Source organism: Panthera pardus, unplaced genomic scaffold (genome assembly GCF_024362965.1).
Source record: "Panthera pardus isolate Hobbes unplaced genomic scaffold, ASM2436296v1 HiC_scaffold_15, whole genome shotgun sequence".
NCBI classification, from domain to species: Eukaryota; Metazoa; Chordata; class Mammalia; order Carnivora; family Felidae; genus Panthera; species Panthera pardus.
The window spans coordinates 9708498-9735154 of NW_026526710.1; the positions used below are offsets into that span (position 1 = coordinate 9708498).

At 48.5% G+C, this 26657-nt stretch overlaps 2 protein-coding genes across 4 annotated transcripts in view; one reads left to right on the forward strand and one right to left on the reverse strand.

Annotated features, from left to right (window-relative positions):
* Positions 1-2319, reverse strand: part of TAOK3 (TAO kinase 3) — a 177824-nt gene extending 175505 nt beyond the window's left edge. Inside the window, exon 1 of the mRNA XM_019467317.2 lies at positions 2208-2319. The gene's annotated coding sequence lies outside the window, so the exon portion shown is untranslated. The remainder of the gene's footprint in view (positions 1-2207) is intronic.
* Positions 2320-5765: 3446 nt separating this feature from the next.
* Positions 5766-26657, forward strand: part of SUDS3 (SDS3 homolog, SIN3A corepressor complex component) — a 42144-nt gene continuing 21252 nt past the window's right edge. For all 3 annotated transcript variants that reach the window (XM_019467316.2, XM_019467314.2, XM_019467315.2), the window contains exons 1-9: positions 5766-6076; positions 7956-8025; positions 10531-10586; positions 11913-11984; positions 14928-14947; positions 16398-16554; positions 24945-25040; positions 26009-26070; positions 26231-26252. In XM_019467316.2, the coding sequence (XP_019322861.1) occupies positions 5935-6076; positions 7956-8025; positions 10531-10586; positions 11913-11984; positions 14928-14947; positions 16398-16554; positions 24945-25040; positions 26009-26070; positions 26231-26252 (697 nt within the window). In that variant the 5' untranslated portion in view covers positions 5766-5934. The remainder of the gene's footprint in view (positions 6077-7955; positions 8026-10530; positions 10587-11912; positions 11985-14927; positions 14948-16397; positions 16555-24944; positions 25041-26008; positions 26071-26230; positions 26253-26657) is intronic.

Below are 26657 nucleotides of genomic sequence, written 5' to 3' on the forward strand. Positions count from 1 at the left end.
AAAGATCTAACCGTGAGATGATAATGACATTCCCCATTATTTCCCCCAAACCATCCCGTTTCTAAGTCTGCTCCTGTAAAAACAGAAATCAGTCGCAAAGAGAAGGGGTGAGGAGGAACAACACCCAGAGAAAAGGATTAAAAATTTCAAATGCCGAACTACTGGGTACAACTGTAACAAGTCGTGTGCGTTCAAGGGAACACGTGAAAGGTAGTCAGGGCAGTATTAACATAGCCTAAGTATCGTGAACGACTAGCCTGGTCATTAGTTTAACTTTCACATCCGTCAAAGTGGGAGGCTGCCCCCCAATTTCCACCCCCTCTGGCTCTCGGCTATTGGTTTCAGCATTTTAATAGGTACGCCCTTGCCTCCTACCAGGGCAGTTTCTGGTTTAAATAGGCTTATCTCTCTCCTTAGCTAGTCCTGGAACTGTGCCTGAAGCTCAGTCTTGGTGGCTTTTTCTGGATGAGAAATCTCATTGCAAAGTGCCGTTAGCTTAGCGACTCCAATACCTCGTTTCAAAATTTAGTTTGACCTTCCCACTGCCTCCAGCACAGCAAAGTTAAACAGTCAAACTTAGTGTCTGGTTCCTTTGAACCTGCATTGTAAACAGTGATACCAAAGTGCTGCTAAACCTAAAAACGTTTCCTCGCTCCTTGAGCTAAAATGAGACATGCAGGGTCTATCACCATCACCATCCCACACGGGGCTCCAAAAGGATCCCTTTCCCTTTCAACTGGTTGGTAGTGAGTTGGAGAAGCCCTCTCCAACTTTTCACGTCCTGGTTTTAAGGTTACCGAGGTCAGGGAGCCCCTCGCTTTCGAGGCATCCACGCCAAGCTCGGAGAAACAAATGGGGAGCCAAGGGGCCAACCAGAGGTCGGGCAGGCGGCCTCTGGCTCTCGCCAACATCTGTGCGCTTCTGCCAGACCCTCCGGCCCTTGCGTTCTACTTGGGAGAGGTGTCATTACATAATCCCTGCTCCACGGACTCACTAGGGCTCGGGCTGTCCCACGTCTCACACACCACCCTCGAGGAGGTCGGCTGACTGCAGACCCCGCGGGTGGCACGCGTCCCCTCGCTCTGCGCTGCCCGCAGTCCCTGACTCAGCGCGGCGACCCCGACCCAGGCTCGCTCCCCTCTCCCACGTCCACTCGCGCGCTCCGAAGCCCGTCTCCGGGTCCTCCTCACACCCGCTGTCCCGGCCCCTCCCGGGGGTCCCTCCCGTCAGACCTGCTTTTGCAAGCCCTCTCGGGAGCCCCTCCCCCCCCCCCCCCCCCCCGAGACCCTCCGTCCCGGCCCCTCTACGGGGTCCCTTCCATCAAACTTGCTTTTGCAAGCCCTCTCGGAGACACCCCCCCCCCCCGCCCTCTGTCCCGGCTCCTCTCGGGGGTCCCTCCCATCAGACCCGCTGCCCCAAGCCCTCTCGGGGACCCCCCCCACCGGACCCGCTGTCCCAAGCAGTCTCGGGGTTCCCCCGAGACCCTCTGTCCCGGCCCCTCTAGGGGGTCCCTTCCATCAAACCTGCTTTTGCAAGCCCTCTCGGAGACTCCCCCCCCCCAGGCCCCCTGTCCCAGCCCCTCTCGGGGGGTCCCTCCCATCAGACCCGCTGCCCTAAGCCCTCTCGGAGACACCCCCCCCCAGGCCCCCTGTCCCGGCCCCTCTCGGGGGGTCCCTCCCGTCAGACCTGCTTTTGCAAGCCCTCTCGGGAGCCCCTCCTCCCCCCCCCCCCCCAGACCCTCTGTCCCGGCCCCTCTAGGGGGTCCCTTCCATCAAACCTGCTTTTGCAAGCCCTCTCGGAGACACCCCCACCCCAGGCCCCCTGTCCCGGTCTCTCTCGGGGGTCCCTCCCATCAGACCCGCTGCCCCAAGCCCTCTAGGGGACCCCCCCACCGGACCCGCTGTCCCAAGCAGTCTCGGGGTTCCCCTGAGACCCGCTGTCCCGGTCCCTCTTGGAGTCCCCTCCCTTCACACCCGAGGTCCCAAGCCCTCTAGGGGACCCTCCCCCCTCCACTGGACCCGCTGTCCCAAGCCCTCTCGGGGTCCCCGCTGAGACCCGCGCTGCGCGCTCCTCTCCGAGTCCCCTCTCCCCAGTCCCGACAAACCCGCTCCCGAACTCTCCTCGCTCGAGTCCTCCCGACCTCACTCCGCCCAGGGTCCCCTCACCTCGGCTCACTCCGTCACCGTCCCGCGCCCCGGTGCTCTCACCTCAGACCTGCTGTCACCACTCCCGGGCCCGGCGTCGCCACCGCCGCTTCCTCTCGCACACTTGTTCCCGAGTCGCTCTTCTGCCGCTCGTCCCCCGGAGGATCCCCGGGTCGCGCCGCTCAGTGCCGGGTACGGCCGCGCGGACCTCCGCCCGCGGTCTCGGTGTCTGGTCCCACTCTTGTCACGCAGGACCCCGCCGCCGTCGCCGCCGGGCGCCACACGGACCCTCCCGCGGCTGCCGCTGCTGCTGTCCGAGGTGCGGCTCCTGCCAGGGGTGGCCAATCGCACCCGACTGCGCAGAGCGCGCTCCGCCCCGCGGTCTCAGTCCGCCCGCCCCCTGCCCCCGACCACGCCCCCAGCTTGGCTCCGATAGGCTCTCTACTGACCTCCCCTGACCGCGGGGCCCAGGCCCCGGGCCGGATATAGGTACTTGATTGGAGGTGCCTGGGTAGCCGAGCCGTCGATGGCGCCTGAGGATTGGCGGAGCTGGCGGTGGGCGGGGCGGAGCGGGGCGGGGTTTCCTCAGACGCGGAAGACCTCGCAACTTCAGTCACCCTGCTGGCCCGCCTGGGGTGCGGTCAACCTTGTTTGTGCTGGCTGGGGTCAAAGTTCATGGCACTCCTCGGCGCCTTTGCTTTTCTTGGGAGTCTCCCAGAGGCCAAGGACCCCTGGGATTCCTAGGAACCACCAGGGAAGAGCCTTTGAGGAGGTCCTCTTTCTTCCATTATTGCTCAGCTTCCTAAGAAATTCTGCCATTGGTTAATATTAACATTTATTCACCCAGGACTTGTAAATAGTTCCTGGATTTAAATTGTTTTCATATCCTTGGCAAGGGAGTTGCCCTTATGTTGCGTTCGACAGACGTCAGTTTAAAGCTGTTGGGAAAAAAAAAAATCTTTATACTGGATGTATACTGTGACCAAGTAAGCATTCAATACTGATGGGGCCCATTTTGGGAGGTACAAGGACAAAACTTTAGAAATAATCAGTTTGTGGGTTTTGATAATCGTTTTGACTGTGGGAACAGGAACTGCGCGGTAGGCTTCAGCAAGCTTAGTCAGCATATTCGTTTTCAGGGCCACATGTTTTAATGATTCCGTGTGAACTAATGGTCAAAGTGCAACCTGTGGTAATCAGACTCCTTTCACCTGCTGGGGGTAAAAGTGCATCGTGCTACTTAGAGCCGTTCTTTATATTTTTTGAAGCTGGATATGTTGATTAAATCGATACGGCTAACTGAAAACCGCTACCTTAACTCATAAACCCCAAAGTGTATGGACTTTGACAATTCAGCATTTTGTGAAGAAATTGTTTCATTTCAGGAACAATTTGATCCTAAGCGTTGTCAGATGTATACAGGACTTTGTTCTCAGGAAACTCGCCAACATAACTCTTTTTTGACTTTCACTCCTGACAAAATTTGTGTTCTGAACACTGTACAGATTTTCCCTAGTGTTTTAAAATCATACTCCATTCCAATTACAATGCTCCCCTTTAAATTGGGATGCTGGGATGTACAGAGAGGGCCTGTGGAAAGGAGGCTGGCAAGACTCCGTTTAAGATGAATTCTGAAGTAGGTGCCTCCTGATCAGTGTGACTGGCATTTTGGAAATGCCAAAAATGCATGGTGGTTCTGAGGGAACTTGATTTTTCAGGCCTAGAGAAACTGTCCAAAATTATTTAACTCATAAAGGTTAGGTAAGACTAAAGTCACGAGAACTTTTCCTTCTCTTAAAGAGTATATGTTAGTTAAGAGCTCATCCTACCAATTCTACAGTTGGCAAAATGGATTGAAAAAATGGAGTAAGATTTCACTACCAGTGTTCAGTTGTGTCTATCCGTATAAAAAAAGAAATGCATGACCATTAGCAGATGTTATTTGCAATCAAGATAGAAAACATAAGCAAGATAAATATTCCAGTGTCTTGAAACCAATTAGCAATGAAGTCAAATCTCTTTTTTCTTTTTTTTTGATTCATTATATCAGTGAACTCTAATTTCTAAAATGTTGGTGCTTTTTCTGGTCTATGATTATTGCTACTGATGGAAACCTAAGTTGCTCAATATAGTTGATTACAAATAATTTAGATGTGATCTAAAATAAAAATAGACTATGACTTCATCCTTTGGACAAGAGACAGTTCTAAAAACCTAGTTTAAATATAGATGGCGGATATATAGTGAGCCCTGAGAATGACTTTTATTTAGAAGGAGCTTCAGAAGATCTCTGAAGTCATGGAAAGACACTGCAACATTCTATTTTAGAAATTCTGGAGTTTTCTTGGGAGGAAAAATCTACAACAGAGCTAACATTTTCATTAAGGTAGGAAATAAGAAATGTCAAAATAAATAGGATGAGAATACATTTTTTTCACTTTGAGCACACTCTTTAGGGTCCCATTCAGAGATGAATTTGGTCACAAGGGAGCTGAGAATCAGGATATGGGATTCCATCCTGGGTTTTACATCTGCGTTCAACCTACTTGTAAGTTACTTATTCTTTGGAGACTTGGGTGTAACATAAGGGGCAGGGTTACTTTGTACAAGTAAACATCCTCTGGGCCAGCTTCTTTAACCATTTTCCTGCTACCCACAACTAGACAAAGGACATCCTAAATTTGTTCATCAAGCAAAGCTTATAACACAGTATCTCCTACTCAGAAGGAATCACACCAATTAATTCAAGCAGGTATTCAGCTGTCTTTGTTTTCTAAGTTTCCACACATCATGTTCCTTACGTTAGCCTAATTAACTTCCTGCAGGCAAATGTTCCACTTGCTCAGTTGAGGATTGGTTAGCAAGTCATTGGACGGGGAAAAGAACCTTTTAAAAAATTAATACTCTAAGAAATTGAGGCAGCAGTAATGTACAGACATACCGTGCTTGGGTGTGCTCGTGTAAACAAGGCAGACTGGACGCTGCCACTTTTTAGGCAAACGTTCTTTCCTCATCTGTAAAATCGGAGAATACCTTATTGAGCATGCCTACACAAACAGGACTCCTACAGACTGGGAAAACACCATTTTACTGACCCCAGGATGGAATATCAGCATCCTTGTCTTTTAGTTCTCTTTTAATAAAGCTCCAATTAGGGGAGGAGCTAGGCTCGGGGCGGGGGGGCGGGAGGGCGGATGATCACGAAAATTCTAGATGTCAACGTTTCTCGACCTATAAATGGGATGGTTCACGTCGTTAACCTGTTTCAACTAAAGAGACCACCTCCACCTGACAGGAGGTTTCAACCCTTCTGTCTCTCAGGTCGCAGAGGACCCTCGCTTTAGGTCTGGCTCCTTGCGCCGCCTGGCGGCTACTTCTGGAAACAGAGCGCCTTCCAGCTTCGGGGTCCTGGCTGCGGCCAGGCCTGTCCAAGGATTTGCCTAATTCTAGAGAACTTGTCTCCGCCCCTCCCCACTACCCAGTGAGGATTTTAGGACGGCGATGAAAGGGCTGAGGTTAAGGCGAAGGGGGCAGCCCGTCCACCCCCTCAAGGATGATGGAGTCAGGCGGTTCTCGGACAGCTTGCGACCCGGAAGTCACCGCCGGCGCGAGGTCCCCGTTGCCGAGCGCGGGCGCGCGGGGCGGAGCTTGGCGGAGACGGGGAAGGGGTCGCCGCGGCTGCCGCTCTTCGAGTTGGCGGCTCCCTCGGGGGCCGGTAGGCGGGCGTCGAGTCGGCAGGGCGCGCGGCTGCGGTCCCCGGGTGACACGCTCAGCAGCGGCCAGTGGCGACATGAGTGCCGCGGGGCTGTTGGCTCCGGCTCCGGCCCCGGCTGGAGCGCCGCCGGCCCCGGAGTATTACCCGGAGGAGGACGAAGAGCTGGAGAGCGCCGAGGACGACGAGCGCAGCTGCCGGGGCCGAGAGTCCGACGAAGGTGCGTCCTCCGGCTGGCTCAGCAGCCCGCGGCGGGCGTGGGACCGCTGCGGGGGTGGGTGGGGGTGCACGGGAGAGGGGCGGGGCGACCTCCGGGACTGGGGGAGGTGAAGGGGCCGCCGGGAGGAAGTTCCCCCCACCTGCGCTGGGGTAGAGGCCGTGGTGGAGACATCGTACCCTGACAGTTATGGGACCGGGGGACTTGGGGAGCTGGTGTCAGAGCTGGAGGTCCATTTAAGACTCTGCTCCTCTCCTTCCGACCGTCTCTGGTGAGCCTCAAGTCTTTACTGGTGGGAATGAGGAGGACTTCCGTGGGGTACCTTGAGCTGCCCTCCGCATTTTAGTTCCCGAGAGACCACAGCAAAGCCCAGTTGGGCTTCCAGGTTCCCAAGTTGCTCCCTCCGACGCTCCACCCTCGGGGAAATGCTTTAGCCAGCCCTCCTTTGGGTCGCGCAGTGCAGGTTGAGAGTCCAGTTTGCTTAAAAGAACGGGACCTGGAATCCGCCGGATCTTAGGTGTAAATTTGGCTCACGGAACCCAGCTTTGTAACCTTAGAGGACTGACTTAAGCTTTCCGCCTCAGTTTCTCCAGCTGTGACGGGGCTTCCTATTGTAGGTGTGAGGATTAAAGGAGATCTGTGCAGAAAGTACTTGGCCTGGTACTCGGTGGGTGTTTTCATCACTGGGGACGCAGGCACAGGTGTAAGTGGGGATTTGCTTGATGGTGCCCAGGTGGCGTTGTGTTTTCAGTTCCACGCTCTTTTGCATTATCATTACTGCTTCTCAGAGCCTTGCTTTTCAAACGGGGCTTTGCACTTCGGTAAGTGTCAGGAAGACTGTTTTGGAGGGAATTGAGGAAGGACGTCCTGGAGGAGAAAGGGGAACAAAAGAAAAAGGACCAGGGGAGAAAAAAGAGACCGTCGTATGGGTGGAATATTCTGGCACCAAACAGGGCTGTGGAGCAAAAGGTTGAACCAGCTGTCTGGAATGAGGAATGTGTTTTATTCATCTCACTGTGCCACGTGCCAACTACAGTGGCTGGCATATGACAGGAATTCCGTGAAGGTCTCTTGACTGAAAGAGTGGAGAATGCTTTGTGGAGAGTTGGATGGGCAGCGGCCTTAAAAAAAGGCAGCGACATGTGCAGGTAATAAAGTTGAAGCAACTAACTGCATTTGGTTTAAACTACATTTGAAGAAGGGCCTTAAGGGGAGATTTTGAATGTGAATCACTTGTAACTGCTGTTAAGGCCCACAAGGGGGAGCAGTGAAGCCAGAATTGATTTCCCCCCTCAAATAGGACTGTTGAAATGAGACAGTTCACTATTTACTTATTCTAAGAACAGTGTTTAATGTGTTCTGAAGCAGTTTCTGTTGTTTATCTTGTCTCCTTTCTTTTCCCTTTAGCTGTGACTTTGAAAATAGTTCAGTTCTTAGGGTTCGTTGGTTTGTGTTCTCTTTTGTATATGTGATGTGAAATGCGTTACAGGGCTCACACCAGGCATAGACCAGAAGAGCGTGTACTTACTAGGTTGGAGTACTGAGCAAGGCCTGGCTGCCTGTAGTTTTCCCATCTGACACATCTCCTTTTCCTGGCCTGCCAGTGTGGCTTCTGCAGAAGTAGCAGACTTGACCGTGACTGCCAACATCCGATGCACCCTGTTCTCTGGTTGCGCTTCGCATAAAGGCAGCTCTTTGCGTAAATCCGGCCATGTATACGTCGGAAATGGTATTTTCTTTCCTGAAGTAACTAATATTTTCCACTGATGGTTTCTTGCAGGTCTGCATCCATTTTATAGAAGTTTAAGTGTTACTGTGTCAGGTGATGCCAACTTCATGAACTGTGATTTTAACAAGCTTTTCTTCCTTGGTTTTACTTCAGACACTGAGGACGCTAGTGAAACTGACCTGGCAAAGCATGATGAAGAAGACTATGTAGAAATGAAGGAACAGTGAGTATGGATCTTTTATTTCTTGTTTGGAATACAGAACTGACCAGGAAATCTTTATAGTGACGTTGAGTATGGTTTTGACCATAGAGCTTCCAAAGACTGTGTGCGCGCACATGCGCGTGTGCAATTTCCCCCTTTAAATTTGTCATATTTAATCAGTCCTCCTGTTAAAAGAATCTTCTCTGGTTTGGAAGAACCTTGGGGATGGGCCATGTAGCAGGAGAGAACGTTTTCATTTAAAAAAATTTTCAAGTTTGTTTTTGAGGGTAGGGGGAGGAGCAGAGAGAGGGAGACACAGAATCCGAAGCAGGCTCCAGGGTCCGAGCTGTCGGCACAGAGCCCGATGTGGGGCTTGAACCCACGAACCGTGAGATCATGGCTTGAGCTGAAGTTGGATGCTTAACCGACTGAGCCACCCAGGCTCCCCTTTTTGTTTTTTTTAAATGTGAAAACCATAACTCAGCATCAAGGGTGTGTCCTGTTTATTCCACCTAGAGCTGAAGGTGTGCTGGGTGCCGGGAGAGCATGGCCCCTGACTCCTGCTCCAGTGCTCTTTCCGCTTGTCCCACGTCCACACTCAAGCCTTCTCTAAATGTGCCCAGAGAAACTGAAACCACTCGTTTTAATGTAAACACAGATGGAAGACTGTATAAAATATATCCCATAAGTATTTGTTGAATGTATTTTGAGGATCTTGATTTGACTTTAGATTCTTAATCTTTAAACCAGATGATCCACATTCTTTTTTTTTTTGTAGGTCCTATTTGCAAATGTTTCGTGACCATCATCTGGATTCTGTTACCCTTTTCACGCTTTGGAATCCAAAGGGGTAGCTCAGCTAAATTCCACCCACCCATGCTGAATAAAGAAGAATTACTTTTTTTTTTATTGTTTGCTTATTTTGAGAGACCACGTGGGCTGTGCTTGCTTTTTATTTTTATTCTTTCCAGGCTTTTTACCGACTTATTTTGAACCATTTTCACCTCAAACCATTTCAGTCAGTTTAGTGTACCTTTTCCCAAATCTGCACTTATTTTGCTTTTCGGTCTGTTCATATTCCCTTTCAAAGACGGATTCAGAACTCAAAGGCGTTGTTAACTGCACTCTGCGGTGGAAAATTTAGTGCGCTGGGCTCCAGATACTTCCTGCGTGCAGTTTACACATTTGTTTCCTCTCCTGTACTCACCATGTTTAAGCATTCTTTTGAGACCGTATTTTAATTCAGCGTGCCCCTTAATATCGCATACAGGGGGTGCCTGGGTGGCTCAGTCAGTTTAGCGTCCGACTTCAGCTCAGGTCCTGATCTTACAGTTTGTGAGTTTGAGCCCCACGTCAGGGTCACTGCTGTCAACTTGGAGCCTGCTTTGCATCCCCTATCCCCCACTCCGTCCCTTTCTTTCTGGCTCATGCTCTCTCTCGAAAATAAACATTTGGAATATATTGGATACACAAACATTTTTGATTAAAATTTAATGCCTTGTATGATTCAAGGTGAGCCTTGAGAGTGCATCAGAATTCTCCCGGATCTTTTGATCAGCTCTCCTGTGGAATTCCTAGATTGTGTTTCACTCTTCCCCCAACCTATACAAATAGTGGGGTTGTATTTACAGCCCTCACTTGAGCAATCAAAAAGCTGGTGTGCTGCTTCTCTGTTGGACAGTGTTCATTCAGGTTGCAAATCTTATTTTTGTCAGTGTCAAAGTGGGGGTGTTTTTCAGATAGAAGCAAAAATATTGTTAAAATACGATTTACTCGTGGGATCTACCATTCAAACAGACTTGGCGGAGTGAATAATTGCCTATAATCCATTCGGTGTGAGGGGGAAAAAATAGCACACTAGGCTGTTGGTGTGTGTTATGTGTTCTTATCCAGCTGGGGCTGCAAACAAATCCTACATTTTAACTTTGTTACTGAATTACTATTATTTCTCTGATCCTGGAAGGTAGTGCTTTTAAAAATGACAGGAAGGTTTATTAACTTGGTGTTTGTACCAACTATGACATCTACGTAGAAAAACATGCCAAAGGCATAACCTGACTCGTTTGGAACTTAGAATGTAGTTGTAGAGTTGATATAAGGGCTGTGTTTAGGCCTTTGCTGCGTTTGTGTGTGTATTTATACCTCTTGTGGATACCTCTAAATCCACAAGAAAATGGCACCACACTTTTCAATTTCTCTATAACTTCTTGCCTATTGTTGCTTATTTATTAAAATTTGTGGGTCTTCATGTTTGTGGGTTTCAGACTGATTCTCTAAAGGTGGGATAGAGAACACAGGAAACTACAACACTGAGTTAGGATTCCAGAACACAGAATCCTTGTCCTTTTCTGATCCCTTTAGCTGCTGGTACATTTTAAACCAGCTGGCAGACTCTCCAGTTTTCTCTGTTCACTAAAGGACGTTTATGACATTCCCATAACAATCCAGGTAATTCCTGTATGTAGATTATTTTGGAATTCAATATTAGTGTTTTTCAGTGTGGCTTTTTTTTTTTTTTTTTAACAGGATGTATCAGGATAAACTGGCTTCTCTCAAGAGACAGTTGCAACAACTTCAGGAAGGTTGGTGTGTTTAACCCTTCACTTCTAAGTATGCTTAGTATTGCAAACCTTTGAAATCTTTCACTCCTCTGTGGGAGTGATTTAAAATTTGGTCTGCCTGATTTTAGCTGTCCGGTATGCATTTTGCTTACTTCTGTCAGTAAAGCAGTAATTTTCACCTTTTCAAAATCTCAGACCCTTTGGAAGAGCATGAACTGAAAAACACTGTGCGCCTAAAGCTAGACATTTTTGGGAGAGACATTGTTACCAAAGAATGTGTGAAGTGGTACAGTACTTTCTAAACTAATTGCTGGCGAACTGTGGGTTATCCCTACTGTGTGTGTTTTCTCTTGTTTGCTTGGTAAATTAGAAGTGGACTGTATTTTGTGCTGTTTCTTGCTAAAGACAGTTCGGCATCAGGTTAAGAGCATAGGCTCTCAAGTGCCGTCACGGGTTTGAATCCCAGCTTCGCTGCTTTCTGGAAATTTGACCTTAGGCACCCCACTTTCTCTTGTTTAAATTTGTTTTAAACAAGATGCAGAAGGTCGAAGTAGATGAGATTACCCATGAGGGATGGCTAGCACCATGGGGACAGTGGGTTTCTTGTGGGGCAAGAAATATATTCTCCTCTAGCAAGGCTATAAGGCATACCTGGCATGGTTGAGTGAGGGATTTTGAAAAAGATGCCATTAACATACCCTGCAAATATGTCATGATCGGGAAAATATTTTCCATGATAATAGTGACCCGTGTAATTAGCTGCTTTAGGGAAAAGCAATGACACGAGTAGATATTTGGTGAAAATCTATACCCAAGCTATCCAGAATTGTCACTGGCCATGTGTGGCTATTTAAATTTAATGAACTGAAATTAATAATTCTGTTCCTCAGTTGTGCTAGCTACATTCCAAGTGCTCAATAGCTACATATGACTAGTGGCTACCATATTGGACAGTGCAACATAGGATGTTTCCACCATTGTAGGGAAAGTTCTACTGGATGGTCCTACTGAAAGTTCTAGGCCTTACTGAAGAAGAATGAGCTCAGGAAAGGGAAGCCCATTGACTCAAAGTGGCAGCAGGTGATCAGAATCATTTCAATCCTGCACCTTTTGACTTCCTCTCACTTGCTAGAGAGTCTTAATCCACTAGGTGGGGTGATTTCTGTTGTTGGCCTTGGTTGAGAACCAGAGCAGTTAGTTCTGTTTGCCTGTGCCTTTCCTTGGTTTGTGTTTTACTTTGAGGTTATTAAAATAGTCACTGTGGGTACTATAAGATAATTTTAGGAACTAAAATGTAAAACAGATTGATATTCAAAATACGTTTTATTTTGTACATCTCAAAATCAGGTACGTTACAGGAATATCAGAAGAGGATGAAAAAACTAGATCAGCAGTACAAAGAGAGGATTCGAAACGCAGGTGAGGCTCTGTCTTAGGTGGAAGTAAATCATCTTTAAGTGTTCCTCCTTTTGCTGATTATCGATGTAATGTCATGAGAGCTGCTGTCCAGCATGCATCTCAGATAATCCTTGGGTATGGTGGAGGGGTTGGGGAAGAGAGACCAGAGGTGCAGTTGGGTAAAGCTGGGACATCTTTTTTCCAGTGGCCAACGAACAACCTGTAGTTAAGCTTATTAGTGTTGGCTCCTTACGGTCGGTTATACTCCCTGGAACCCCCAGCTGGCTCCTTGAAGTCAGTTATGCTCCCTGGCGCCCCCAGGTTAAGCAGTCTTACACGTTCTGTCTCACGTCTGCTTGGCTGGCTGAATGTACCATGAGAGGAGCTGACATGGGAAAGAATCGAGCTTGTTTCACTCTTGTTTGAAGTTTGCTTCTTTTGGCATTCCCTGCTCTGGGAGGAAGGGGTGTCCTCTGTTTTTTTTTTTTTTCCTCTTGAGTGTTACAAGCATTTACGGGAAGAGCACACCTTGGTTCGTTATAGTACACAGTACGTGTGTTCGTTAAGAATTTGTGGAGCACCTGCTACATTCAAGCTCTGAGCAAAAAAGTAGTGGAACACCTTGTCCTTGACTTTAGGAAATGTGCTATTTCATTGACAAAAGACGTGCAAACATGGGTAAGTTAAGGAACATTCTGAGGTCAATAAAGAATCATGCAAAAAGTAAGATGTGATGATTGTTCAAAGTGTGTAAACACAGATTCCTGGTCCTATGGGAAATGTTCTGTAAGCATTCAATTTCGAGCGCCCACGTAGTGCCTGTTCCTGCTCGGGGGGGGGGGGGGTCTGGGGGGACCTAATGCTGGGTCTGCAGATGCTGTCTGGGTGTTGCTCCTCAGGCTGCTGTCCTCTTGCTTTCTGTTCCATTGTCTTTCCGGCTTTCTGCTGGTGGAACTTTTCCCTCTCTCCAGGGAGTAGATGTCCCGCGTACACCCAACAGCAGAAAGGTAGCGGAGGGGTGCAAGAGGCGCGGGGAAAATGGAAGTACAGCCATTGGCCTTCTGTGCGCCCACATCCGCCTGCCTGCCCCTGTGGTTGTCCCCACTGCACTCTGACTTCTTGAGGCATCTCCTTGGGACATCTTTGAGATCCTCAGCCCTCTTCCCGGTGTTCCGCATTAGGGAAAGGAGGTGAGGCATGAGGCCCTAGGTTTAGGTCTTCCTCTTTGCACTTTAGGTCTTGAGCCTTTAAGCAATAATTTGCTCTTGGAGCCCCAATTGCCCCATCTGTAGGGGGGATACGAATACCTCATGGAATTGGTTTAAGATACAAGTAAGGAAAGGAAATGGACGTGAGCCACTTTTCTGAAGCCAGAACTGCAGCATGAGTATTGAGCTGCTTCCCTTAATTCCACGTTCAGTCCTGTCCTCGTGTGTCCTTTCAGAAACATCTCTCTCCCCTGCCCCCGGATACACATGCAGAAGAGCTCCCAGATCAGTCACAGCTTGAGCCTGAAAGACCACGTTCTGGGCAGAGATAATCCACCTGCTCTAGTTGTGTTGGTGCATGGCTGTTTTAAGTAAAACAACCATCACTGACCCCGAAAGCTGATTGCCAGTTTGACTTGGTTCGGGTGTGATTTCTGACAAGGGCGCAGACTTGCTGTGTCAGGTTGTTTGTGCATCTAAAGCCGTTGGGGCCAGCACGTTGGGCTGCGTGTGCTTGGGCTCACGTGCTCGGTGATCCTAGGACCAAAGTGATCAGGGCTTCTGGAGAAGTTAGAAAATAATGAGTGGCTCATCTCTTGCCTTGTTGAAATTTTCTTTTTTTTTTTTTTTTTTTACATTTTAAGTAGGCTCTACACTCAGTGTGGGACTTGAACTCATGACCCTGAGATTGAGTTGTGTGCTTCATTGACTGAGCCAGCCAGGCACCCCTCTTCATTTAAACTTCCTATTCAATATCTATTGAGGTCTGAATTGTTAATCTGGAGTCCTGAAACTCCAGATTGTAGGAAATTACGTGTGGATGTGCGTATATGCTTTTTTATGGGCAAGTGGATCCATAGGATTCATCATGTTCACGAAGGAGACCGTGCTAAAATATGAACAGCGCCCCCTGGCGTTGTTGGTTCACTGGCAGTCTTTGTGACCTATGCAGCAGCTCCACTGTCGCCCAGAAAAGATTAGGTGCCATGGACCCCTTTTGTTTAAAGGGCTGGCTTTGTCAAGGGCCTTCTGATGTAGTGGGGGGGGGGGGAGGGGGCTGCTGTTAAACGGTTGCTAATGGCCTGGCACATAGTGGGTGGTGAGTAAGCTGTCGAATACTCTTGGGTGGAGACTTGTAGGTGCCTGAGGGGGGTGGGGTTGGTAAGTGAGGTGGAGCTGCCTGTGCAGAGGTCACATGAGGTCTGGAGCTTGGAAGTGCAACAGAGACCCACAGGGTGTTGCTGTGGAGGCACAGCCACACACACAGGCATGGTGGCCCGTGAAGAAAGCCCCGGAAGGGCTCAGAACCTCTGCCCTGACTTCTCAGGGGAATATCCTTCCTTGCCATGCAGAGTACTTCACCCGTGCTTTAAAAACGTCAGTGTTGATTCTGCTTCTGGAGAAACGGCATTGTTCCTTCCTGCCCCATCCTGCCCTGTGGGACTGTTGGAGGGTACCTACTGAGTGAAAGAAGGGGTAACTTTCAGTTTTATTTTGCCAGGGGAGTTTGGTTCCCACTGCTTGTTTTTGCCCTTGGGGAGAACTGCCAGAAGTGATTTTGTTCAGGGCCAGATTGTAACTAGAGAGTTTCTGCATCCTTCCCCTTCACGTCGATCAACACTTTACTGATGGAAACAGTTGCTCTGTGTAACGGTGCTTTCAGAAAGCAATTACTGCTTCTAAATGAATCCTACCATCACTGTCTGGAAAGGTGACACAGCCTAGCGAATCTAATTGCATGTTTTCTCTCTTTCAGAACTCTTCCTCCAGCTGGAAGTAAGTACCTTGGATCTTCTGGGTTTGCAGGCCCTCTCTGAGACTGGAATCTTGCTCTCCCAATCTGGAGAACCTTTCCTTCTATCACCAAGTGGATAGTTGAGAAGCCCCCAGCTGCAAGCTTTCATCACGGCTGAGTTTGACTAGAGGACATTTTGGGTCTCCATTTAGAAATTCCCATCTGTTCGTTTATAGGTCAGGCAGCTTCTGCTCGTCACAGGGGATGAGGGGGTACTCATCCCCCACTGCTCTCTCGTTGACTTTCACCTGATGTTAGTGCCATGCGGGAGTACGTCTAAGTTACAACGGTCTAATTTGTTATGTTGCTCCTTGACATAGCCCAGTCTCTGAAGTGGCTCAGGGGCTGTTTTACAGCGGAACCCCTCTAGGTCAGTAGGAAAGGCAGATTGAACATTTTTTCTTTCCTTCAGCAGACATCTGAGTGTCGGTTCTTTGTGAAGCACAGCGCTGTGGTACAGAGCTGAGAGCCTGCATCTTGGATGCTGATCTGTTCCTGGGGTGGCTAGTGTGTATGTGTGGGGGGAGTCCTGACTTTATGAGAGCCACACGTGAGTGTGAGGTCATGGTTTAACAGAGCCACGTTATCAGGAACCATTTTACTACTGAGGTCAGTGGAACACACATAGTCTGCAGGATGATGTGACCCACAGCCGTAGCCAACCATAAGCTCCCTTGTTCTTCGCTTAATGTGATGGCGAGACTTAAAAAATGAACACTTTTAAATTTAGTATTATTTCGGTGTTTGAGTGCTTGAGGATTCAGATACCTAAAAAATGATCTGATGGGGGCGCCTGGGTGGCTTGGTCGGTTAAGCGTCTGACTTCGGCTCAGGTCATGATCTCACGGTCCGTGGGTTCGAGCCCCGCGTCAGGCTCTGTGCTGACCACTCAGAGCCTGGAGCCTGTTTCAGATTCTGTGTCTCCCTCTCTCTGTGACCCTCCCCCGTTCATGCTCTGTCTCTCTCTGTCTCAAAAATAAATAAACGTTAAAAAAAAAAAAAAATTAAAAAAAAAAAAAAATGATCTGATGACCTAGTTGATTTTATCTTGGTATAAATGTCAACAAATCAAGTAACTCGTGTTATTTTGACTCTGTGCAATTAATTTTGAACGTAGATGTTTTATCCAGAATGTACTTTTTTCCTTAGAAATTAAGGCTTTAAAAGAATTTATCTGTGAGAATCTTGACGTTTTACTTTAAGCTGCAAGCCATGCGATATAAGATGTGAAAGAGAAGAAATAACCGAGTAGTCAGGTATGCTCATAGGCCGGTTGTATGGTTCGACTTCATGCATTTGTTGGAGAACTTGCAGGTGTCCCGCTCCTGCCTGTGCAGGCGGGTGCAGCTGAGCCTGTGCTTCCCGGGGAGGTGTTTACTGGGCTCCTGCGTCCACAGCTGGAGCCCGAACTTGTGTTTCTCTTTTGCTCAGACTGAACAGGTGGAAAGAAACTACATCAAAGAAAAGAAGGCCGCGGTGAAAGAATTTGAAGACAAGAAGGTGGAGCTGAAAGAAAACTTGATTGCTGAGCTGGAAGAGAAGAAGAAAATGATCGAAAATGAAAAGCTAACGATGGAGCTGACTGGAGGTACGAAGGCACCACAGGGCAGGGGCTGGCGGGGGGGGGGCGGGGTTGTGCAGTCACTCTCCTGTCTTCCCTCACCTCCTCGTCCAGGCAGAGTGAGCTGAAAGGAGGGTGGGCTTTGACAGGACGGCTCAGACTTCTAGCTCTGTCTCATACTGGCTGTGTGGTTTTGGCCACCGAGCATCTCGGAGCCTATTTCCCTCTCTCTGAAATGGGGCTGATCAGACCTTGTGTCACAGGATTGTGGTTGGAAACGTGAGTGCCTGGCACAGTGGCCTGCGTGTGTAACAGGCATTCAGTAAGTGGTAGTCCTTTAGTAGTGACTGCAGCTTCTGGTGTGTGCTTTATTTAATTTAATTCCTGGGTCAGCCGCACATCTAGTTTATGTTCACGAATTACTTATGCAGCTCTGTGGTGGTGGGAATCTGTTTTTTTTAGTTCACCTTAATGACAGGAGAGGCACTGTCTTCCTTCGACCTAGATAGGAGAACAAAGGCATTTGGCTGTATCATCTGTGCTCTTAGATCCCTTCCCCAGGTGTTACTGTGAATGTTTCAGAAAGAGTTGGTACAAAGTTGGCAGGAGTAGCCAAAGTGAACTAGTTTCCTGTAGAGGTAGTGAAGTTACCTTAGACCCTGAGCCAATCCCTCCCTTGCCTTCTAGGCTTTAGTAATCCACATACGGGAAGTCTGCAGTTGTAGGCAAGCGGAAGGGAGAAGCAACGGGGGCTGTTGTTCCGTCGCTGTATGTATACCGAGGAATCTTAGAATATGGGGCGGGAATTGACTTGAACTAGATATTTTGGAACTTGGCAAAATTTCTGTCAGCAAATACTGCAAGACAAGTCAGTGGTGAGTTCGTCACCTGGATGGGAAAGGGGCATGCCTTCTGCACACCCCCAGATTTAACTCTTGCCATGTACAGAAGGTGCTGGGGCTCTGGCATGTCTGACTTTAGTAGGGGTCTATAAGGAATGCGTTGTTTTCATGTTAAGTCCTTGGGGCAGAGTTTAGAAGTAACTGTTAAGAAGTAGTATTTCTCTTTCTGTATTTCTGGTGCTGTGACCCAATGGGGCCCTTCGACTGACATAAACTTCTGGCCCCAACCCCCCTGATACACCCACGAGAATGTGGTGTGTCTGAAGTGAGGGTCTGATTCTTCAGAAATCTCTCCTCTGGTACACTTCCTTATTGAAAGACTCAGCAGAAGGAATTATGTCCTTGAAGGCCTCTGGAAGTGTCTCAGAAATGTTTTTTCGGTAAAAATGTGTGCTAAAATAGCATCTTCAGACAGTACCATCTTGTTCTTGTGGACATGCTTTGTCGATTAGACTGCCAGCCCTGTGCTGCCGTGTCCGATACCAGTCTGTCTGTTTTCTGACCTGTGTACCATTTTCTTTGACGGTGGCCGTTTCTGGCATTGATGCCTCATCGCTCTCTGCTAGAGCCACCAGATGTTCGGGAGTCTTCATTAGGCTAGTGGGAAATATCGTCAGTTTATAGCTGCTCCCTTTCCATCTGCAGGGAAGGATATCATCACCTTACCTGTGATTTGGCATCCTGATTATTGACAAGCAGTAGACATTGTTTGGCCAGGCCGTTTCGCAGTCAGAATCTTAACTGGGACAGGAGGTGTCCCCAGTGACTTGAGGCTGAGCCTGCCAGGGTAGAAAAGACAAATAAATGTGGGGAAGTCATTTGTAACGCAATAAAATAGATTGCACAAGTGCTTAAAGCTAGCCATGGGCATTAAAGCTACTGATGTCCTTCCTCAAGCCGTTTGGTACCCTTGGTATGGAAAAGCTCTGCCAAGGTAATGATAGAGCGTCGGAAGAAAAGGCAGTGGAGCTAGAAGGATAATTAGTGTTCCCACAGATGGTGCCGCTATGGTGCTGGATGAAAGGCCTGATCTCACTCCTCTCATTGAGTGACTCATTTCACCTTTGTGGATTGATGCCCAGTATCAGCATTGGCTGGCTCTGCCTGGAAAAGATAGTTCTTTAAAATCTCCTCTTCTGGTCCAACATGAAGATCTCTCGAAAAACAAGGCTGGAACGAGAGGCCGATGGGAAGCTTGGATCAGATAACCTATTGGGAACGGGGAGAGCCAGTGACCTGCTCTGCCTGAACAGGCCTGAAAGCTTTGCAGTCTCTGTGGGGGTTAGTGGGAGGTTCTCCACTGCCCATGCTGCTCTTGAAGAACTTAGGACAGCAGGCTGTGCGGGCGGAAAGATGTGCTGTCGGTAAGGAAACCGGGATAACGGAGGATCAAGCGCTCCTCCAGCTTGGCTGTGTGCATGGGTCACCTGGGGGTCTTGATAGGTGCAGCTGCTGCTTCAGGTGTGGGGGGGAGCCTGCAAATCCTGTATTTGTAACCACCTCCCAGGGGCTGCTAATGCTGTTGGCTGGACCACATTTTTTGAGTAATGAGGACGTGGGTGGGGTTACCTGAGTGTGAGTTTTCTCTTGCAGTTGAGGCCAAGGTTATGAGTAACCCAGATAATCAGTGAGAATTTAATGAGCTTTAAAATGTGGGGCGCTCGATCGTTTTTCATCCGTTTGTCCACTTCCTGTCTTGAGGATAGCCGCCTTTTCTCCTTTCTCGTAACAGCCTATCTCCTTGGTCTCAACAGCCACCACCCGCCACTTCATTTTTTTTTGTAATTTTTGCCTTGCCAGGGGCATATTCCAACCCTCAGGTCCCTGTGGATGCTACTCTTGACCCCATTAAGCCTGGGAGTTTCCTTTAGAAGATAACTGGATTTGTAGGTGGAGCCTACGAATTAAATTTTTTTATAATAATAAAATTATAATATTAAGATATGCTAAAGTACTGTCTCCTGAGTACTTACGTCGAGCCAGGTATTACATAAAAACACTGGAATTCCTCATTAGGCCGACAGATGTGGATGAATCCTGGCCCTCTCCTGAACTTGGTTCTCTGATGGGGTTTTCTCATTTAAGAAGGCGATGGGAGGTTTGGTGCGAAGGTCGGATGATATAACGCCTAGGAGGTGCTTCAGAGCGTGGCTGGGGGCTGCACACAGAGCCAGCACTTAGGGATTGGGAACTTGTAGCAGTTTTCGGTTCCGGCAGCTCCCTTCGGTGGACTTGGCGGAGCAGCCTCAGAGGGACGGAGACACTTGCTCAGAGCTCCCCAGTGGCATGGTGCTTACGCCACAACTGGTCTTAACCACCACATTGTCCCGACTTCCTACCATGGAAATACCATGGGTTCACGCGGTGCTGAGTGATTCGTACAGTGAGGCTAATACTGGTCCTCAAGGAGCTTGTATTCTGGTAGTGACAAGACTGACACAGCTCCTTTGTCCTGCCCAGAGTAAGGCGGTGTCCAGTGAGTAGGCTTCTAAATGAAGGTAAATGTTTGTCAGGCTTGTTTTTAGGGATTGTAAAACCTTGCAAGGGTATGTACGTGTGGTTGTACTGATGCGGGCGTGGTTTCAACCACGAGGAACAGATGCCAGTGAGCAGGGAACCTTGGAAGCCCAGGCAAGGAGATGAGGCCTCACACAAATATCTGGGCAGGGAGAATGCCGGAGGTGACCTGGATTTTGGGGGGAGCGGGCTCGGTGCCAAGACGCTCTTTGCTGGCACTGCCTTTGTGGGATCCAGGTGTTTTCAGTGGTTGAGGGTGCAGAGGACGGCTTGATTGGTTCACTCTTATAATACCATCCCTCTGCTCCTGACAGCTTTGGCCTAAGGGGGATGGGGCCCTTCACCCTTCATTCCTACCCTGATTGGTTGGTCACCGAAGACCAACCTTGATTCTTCTCTCACCTTCCCTTCCTGCCCCCATCTCCTTGATTTGTGATGCTGATGAGCTGGCCAGCCCCTTAGAGAGGGGCCAGGATATGCTGGACTTTGCTCTGGGCCTCTAGGTTTGCCCTATGTTGCACTGCCCCCTGGTTTGTAGCCAGTCTGTTACAGTGGTTACCCTGCAGTGGCTTGTTTTTCTGCCACTTAATGTTCTTTGTCTTAAGGATACTCCTTTGAGTCACTGCAGCTGTGGCTAAACAAGTATGGTTTTGTTTTTATTTTTTTATTTTTTATTTTTTTTTTTAATTTTTTTTTAACGTTTATTTATTTTTGAGACAGAGAGAGACAGAGCATGAACGGGGGAGGGGCAGAGAGAGAGGGAGACACAGAATCGGAAGCAGGCTCCAGGCTCTGAGCCGTCTCTGAGCCATCAGCCCAGAGCCTGACGTGGGGCTCGAACTCACGGACCGCGAGATCGTGACCTGAGCCGAAGTCGGACGCTCAACCGACTGAGCCACCCAGGTGCCCCTGTTTTTAAAGTTAAAGTACGTTCCAGTGAAGCTTTTGCTGCATTTATGGGCTGTAGGCAAGTGAGCTGTTGGAGTGAATGATGAGACCTGGAGAAGTAAGGAACCCAAGGCCAGTGGGGAAGTGGTAATTCTATGGTAATTGCCGGTGATTAATGTTATCAGGAATATCTCTCCATAGACACTGGTGCTGCAAAGGCTCTGCCCGGCACTGATTCAGCCTAAGCTCCCACTTCTTAGCCAGCATACCTGGTGCTAATCGGAGAGTGTCTGTGTCTGTCAGATACGGCCATTCCTGGTCTCCTTGCTGGTGGGTAGAGCAGGAGGAGTTATGCTGTTAAATGTCATATGTACAAGGTGGTTTGGAGAGGAGCTGCGTACCTGGTCTCAGCCCTTGTCCAGTGTTTCTGCCTCCTGTACTCTCCTGCCTCGGTGTGTTTGGTATTCAGTTAGATCACAGATAGTATTGCTATGGAAGCAAACCTACGAAGGGTCCTGGGTGTTCTGAGAGGCTTTCTGATTTAAGCCAGGTAGAGTAGTGTTGGGCTCGTCTGAGAGGAAGACTGATTTCCTGCTCAAGTGCCTTCTCCAGGGCTGCCAGGCTCCAACGTCTGAGTGTCACTTCCGGAAGTCGGACTTTTATGGTGTCCCCAGATTGAGCCCCTTGGGCCTCTTACTGGCCAAACTCACAGGAGACTGCTGTTACAAACTCAGTACGCCAGCCTGTTGCTTCTCGTGAGAAGTAGAACTTCTAGGTGGATTCAGACCTGGGTCAGTCAGATATCCTTTCTTTCCCTCTGTGAAAAATCTACCTCAGAAGGCTGGAGCGACATGAGTGGAGTCCATAACGTAGCTTCGGAACTACAGTGCGTGGTACTTACGTGTTGATCTTCTCCACGAGTCACGTGGCCAGGCCTGCTCCCTGCTCACTCTCCTGGCTGGTGGTGGGGATGGGCTACTACATCTTGGAGGCTTTTTCGGAGCACCTTCCTTCTGCTGAAGCAGTCTTTTGGATGAAAATTGATTAGGTTATTGTGGTGGCTAGGCTAATAAAATGGATTGATTTTCGCTATTTCATAAGAAGAATTTGATTATATTTTCTGATTTGTGAGTGATGCAGTTATGATTTTCTGAGCCTATTGGCCATGATTAGACCGGGTTATTCCCACATTCTCTCGGCTGTGCCTTGACTGACTCATTTCCATCATGTGTGGCCCACCCTCCCCATGCCTGAGACTAGGCAGCCCAGAGGGCAGGGCACACTCGACCATTGTCGCTGGTGGACCATTCATTGGTGTTCATGTGCTAGGTACTCTTTCTCTAGTGTTCTTTGGGTTGGGCGAGCTCCCTTCACACCTTGATTTTTGAATTAGGTGTGAATGTTGCACAGCCTCACAGCTGACATCGGTTGTCTTCAAGCGTGTAACTTCTATTTCATTCAGCTGTTTGTACCTTGACTTTAAAAAAAATTTTTTTTAATGTTTATTTTCGAGAGGGAGAGAGACAGAGTGCAAGCGGGGGAGGGGCAGAGAGAGAGACACACACACACAGAATCTGAAGCAGGCTCTAGGCTCTGAGCTGTCAGCACAGAGTCCGACGTGGGGCTCAAACTCACGAACTGTGAGATCATGACTTGAGCTGAAGTCGGATGCTTAACCAGCTGAGCTACCCAGGTGCCCCTGATTTTTTTAAAAATATTTTTTGTACAGTGCTTTCCTGGCTGCAGATGGCGTAGTAAAAACTAGCATTGATTGAGCTCTCGTGACGCCAGGCACCATGTTTAGGGCTTTACTCGTATCTCATGTAACCCTCGAAGCATCCTGTGAGGGAGGTATTACTGATAATTCCATTTTATAAATGAAGTAACTTGACACAGAGGATTTACGTAGCCCGCCTGAGGTCCCACAGCCGCGGCAGGGATTCACATGCACCATCCAGTAAGTAACTGGAGGAGTGCACCCTCTCGGTAGAGGGGGAGCCGTTTCCGGTAGAGAGGACTCCCCTCCCCACTGTCTCCTGGGGCGGGTGTGTGAGTCCTCCTTCCTTCTACCCACCACTCCACGCACACCTGTACACACACTTATCAGGACTGCACTTCCCCTTCATTTATAGGGGCGAGAAGTCAGCATTGCCTGTTTCCCTTCTTTTTTTTTTTTTTTTTTTTTTAACGTTTATTTATTTTTGAGACAGAGAGAGACAGAGCATGAACGGGGGAGGGGCAGAGAGAGAGGGAGACACAGAATCGGAAGCAGGCTCCAGACTCTGAGCTGTCAGCACAGAGCCCGATGCGGGGCTCGAACCCACGGACCGTGAGATCATGACCTGAGCCGAAGTCGGATGCTCAACCGACCGAGCCACCCAGGCACCCCTGTTTCCCTTCTTAAGAGCAACACGCAGAAATCTCTTTTGGCTTTGTACTCACGACTGTTAACTTGGCAGCTCCTGCACGTTGCCACAGTGGAAGAGGTACGCTTGAATTCCTTGCCACAGTGGAAGGGCTGGCTACACTTGAATTCCGTGAGGCTGTCCGTCTGCTGTGCCGAGGGGATGCGTGGTCGTGGATGAATGGTCTCCTCATGTCGTCGTTGTGCAGGAAACTCTGTGACACCCCTGCCACAACTATGGCTTAGGTGCTGGGGTGGAATTCATGTGTCTCTGGGGAAAATGTGCCATACGGTGTGGCACTGGGTAGCAGAGGTTTGTCCAGAGGTTTGCTCTGGTTGTTTGGAAGGCGGTGTGACTCTGGAAGATCATGTAACGGGGAGCGTGGCGCTGGCTCTCAAAGGGTGTCGTGCAGGAGTTTGCCGGGCTGGAAAGAGGGGGCCAGGCAGAGAGGACAGCGTGCAAAGGCTTGAAGGCATAGTAAGGCGTGTGCCCTTGGGTGACAGACGAGCTAAAAGTTCTCACATGGTGTATATGCGAAGGAAGGAGAAGGGGCAAGACCAGAAAGTGACGCGGGCTTTTTTCCAAAGAACGTGGCAAGCCATAGAAGCGTTGAATAAGAAAGGGGATGTGTTGTAGAAGGATCTGATGTGCGTCTTAGGGAAATTGCTCTGAGGGAGATAAGAATAGGATGAGGGAATGGAGTTGAGAAGTGGTTTAATGGCAGAACTGCCCACGACCTTGTGAATATGATGCTTGGGTGAGGGAAGATAAGTGACAATGACAGAGTCTGTCCTGACCAAGAGGGATGGACAGATGTGATGTCCCCAAGACTCGGGAGAGGAGGCAGCCATGGGAGGTGAGACAAAAAGTGAGAGTGGATGGTGTTGCCGGGCATAGGTTGCCATTCAGAAGGGTGGGGAAGCTGGTATTGGTTATGGAGGCTCACTGGGACACAGGCTGAGAACTGACTGGACTCTAGAGGTCACCAGCAGAAAGGAGCCCAAGGAGGCAGGTCAGGTGAGGGGAGATCTGGGTGGTGATGGCAAGGGGAGGAGAGATTTTAAGGTAAAGAGAGTCAACAGCAGTGTCAGACTGCAGAGAAAAGTCAAGAAGAATGAAAAAGGCCTTTATTATGAGCCTTCATTAGATCATTCTTGATAGTTAAGTAGCTAGAAAACGTTACAGAATAAAATGAAACTGAAGAGTCTAAGTTTGTAAATGAAGATGTCCTATAAAGATGTTGGTGCTGAGACCACTGACCTTTCACAGAGCCTTGTGCATGCATGTGCTTCAGTTTCCCTCCCTCCATGGGCACTGCAAGAATTAGTTGACCAAGATGACCCGAAGGTTCCTTCTGATCCCAGGAGCCTACCACTCCGTGGCTTCTTAATTTGAGGGAAGAGGAGGAAAATTCTAGTTTTCGGGGTGCTGGAGAGATGCCTGCAGTGACTCCACAGGTAGACCGCAGGGTGGGGCTGCATTTCGGTGGGGGCGGGGCGGCGTGCACTTAGGCCATCCAGTCTGAGTCTTCAGGATAGCCCTCCTCTGAAGTCTGAAATGGATGTCTGGCTTGAGCCACGTCCGGATGTCCCCAGTAAAACAGTTCTGATTGGGTGGCTCTGGGGCAGATATTTGTACAGTACAGCAATTCTTACTGACTTCAAGTGGTAGTCGGATAGATTTACCCATTCAATTCTTGCCACAGATTCTATGGAAGTGAAACCCATCATGACCAGAAAGTTGCGGAGGCGACCAAATGATCCTGTCCCCATCCCAGACAAGAGGAGAAAACCTGCTCCTGATATCCATTTGCATCAAGCCTTAATTTTTCATCAAGCTGTTTTTCTTTAGACTGAATCTTTTGCTTAACTGTTTGCTAGAATATATATGGCCACTGTCCTACAGAAATTGTGATTGGCAAGCGTGTGTATTTACCCATGAGCTAGGGAATGGCCGTTTTACTGTTGAGTCCTTAGTTGCTGCTGCTTCCAGTGGGAGGGGTTTATAGATAGCAGTTTTTGGAAAGGCACTTGGTGTTGGGAGTTCAGCCTAGTGTTAACACTTGGAGATTCAGGGTGACCTCAGATTACACGTGCCTTGGTTTTTCTACCTGTAAAACAAGGACAGTGATACCTATCTTTTGTACCTCTGTTATCTACATCCTGAAACCAGTGCAATGCAAATTGTTAAAGCGAATGAGATTTCAGTCTCATAAAAAAGCCCTTTAGTCATAAAAATGGGAGTGGGAAGAGGGCACGCATGGCAAAGTTCTTTCTGTTTCTTTGTTCTTGGAGAGGATAAGTGGCCATTTGCACAGAATGATTCAGTTGTTTGCCACCAAGAAAGGGTTTTGACTTCAGGTACCTTTGTCTTCACAACCGAGGGTTTAAGTTACGTGGGAAGGACAAGCCCATGCCTGTGTGTGTGTGTGTGTGTGCGTGCGTGTGTGCACGCACGTGCAAGGCTTCGGATCTTTAGAACAAGAGCACTTCATAAACTGAAGAGGAAGTTCTCCTGGTACCGTGTCCTGTGCTCTCACTCTTGTAGTTTCTGAACGACTTAGAGATGCTTGGAAGAAATTTGTGAATTTGGTTACATACCTGGGCACCATGACATTTAGTAGAATCAGCAACTTCCGAGAGGCACACTGTTTTAGAAACAGCACCCGACGCAGTCCCACTGTAAATTCTAAAGTTCTGGTACTGTTTTGTTGATTTCTGCTTGCTTGGAAACCATGGCCCTCGGACATGTTCCTTTAACTCTCAACACCCCAGCTAAACTATTTGTTAACAGATGAACAGATCATGGAGGATCTGAGAACGTTAAATAAGGTACGGTTTGATTTTTGATTTATTTGAAAGCTTAGGCTTGGTAATGGTTTTGTGCTTCATGTTGTTCGTGTGTTACTTGTTAAATCAGTTTGATACCTTTGACACGTGAAGTTGCATCTGAAATGATTTGTTCTAAGATTTCTTGTTGTTCTTCCTACAGCTTAAGTCACCCAAGAGACCAGGTAAGTGCACAGTGTTACTGGCGTTTGTGCAATCTTTTTATCATGTTGTTGGAAAAGCATGCCTCTATCTCACAGGCATTTGTTGCACTTTTCAAAAATAAAATGTTATTTGCCTAAGAGCAGTCATCATGAAGACTGAAGGGAACCTTAAGTGCACCCTCCCCTGATTTTTTTTTTTTTTTTTTTTTTTTTTTAGCCCCGCTATGTTGAAGCTATTTTTGCCTTTACCTTAGGATTTATTGTAAAAGAGACAGTTGATTGATTGGCTGGTGAAGGTTTCCTTCTGTGTAGGCCTCAAGGTACAAGATTTAAGTCTGCCTCCATTTCTGGAAATGAAACCAGAAGGATTTTTCAGCATTACTTTGTGGAATTGAGTGCTAGGCAGTGCTGTTCCAGTGCCTTTTC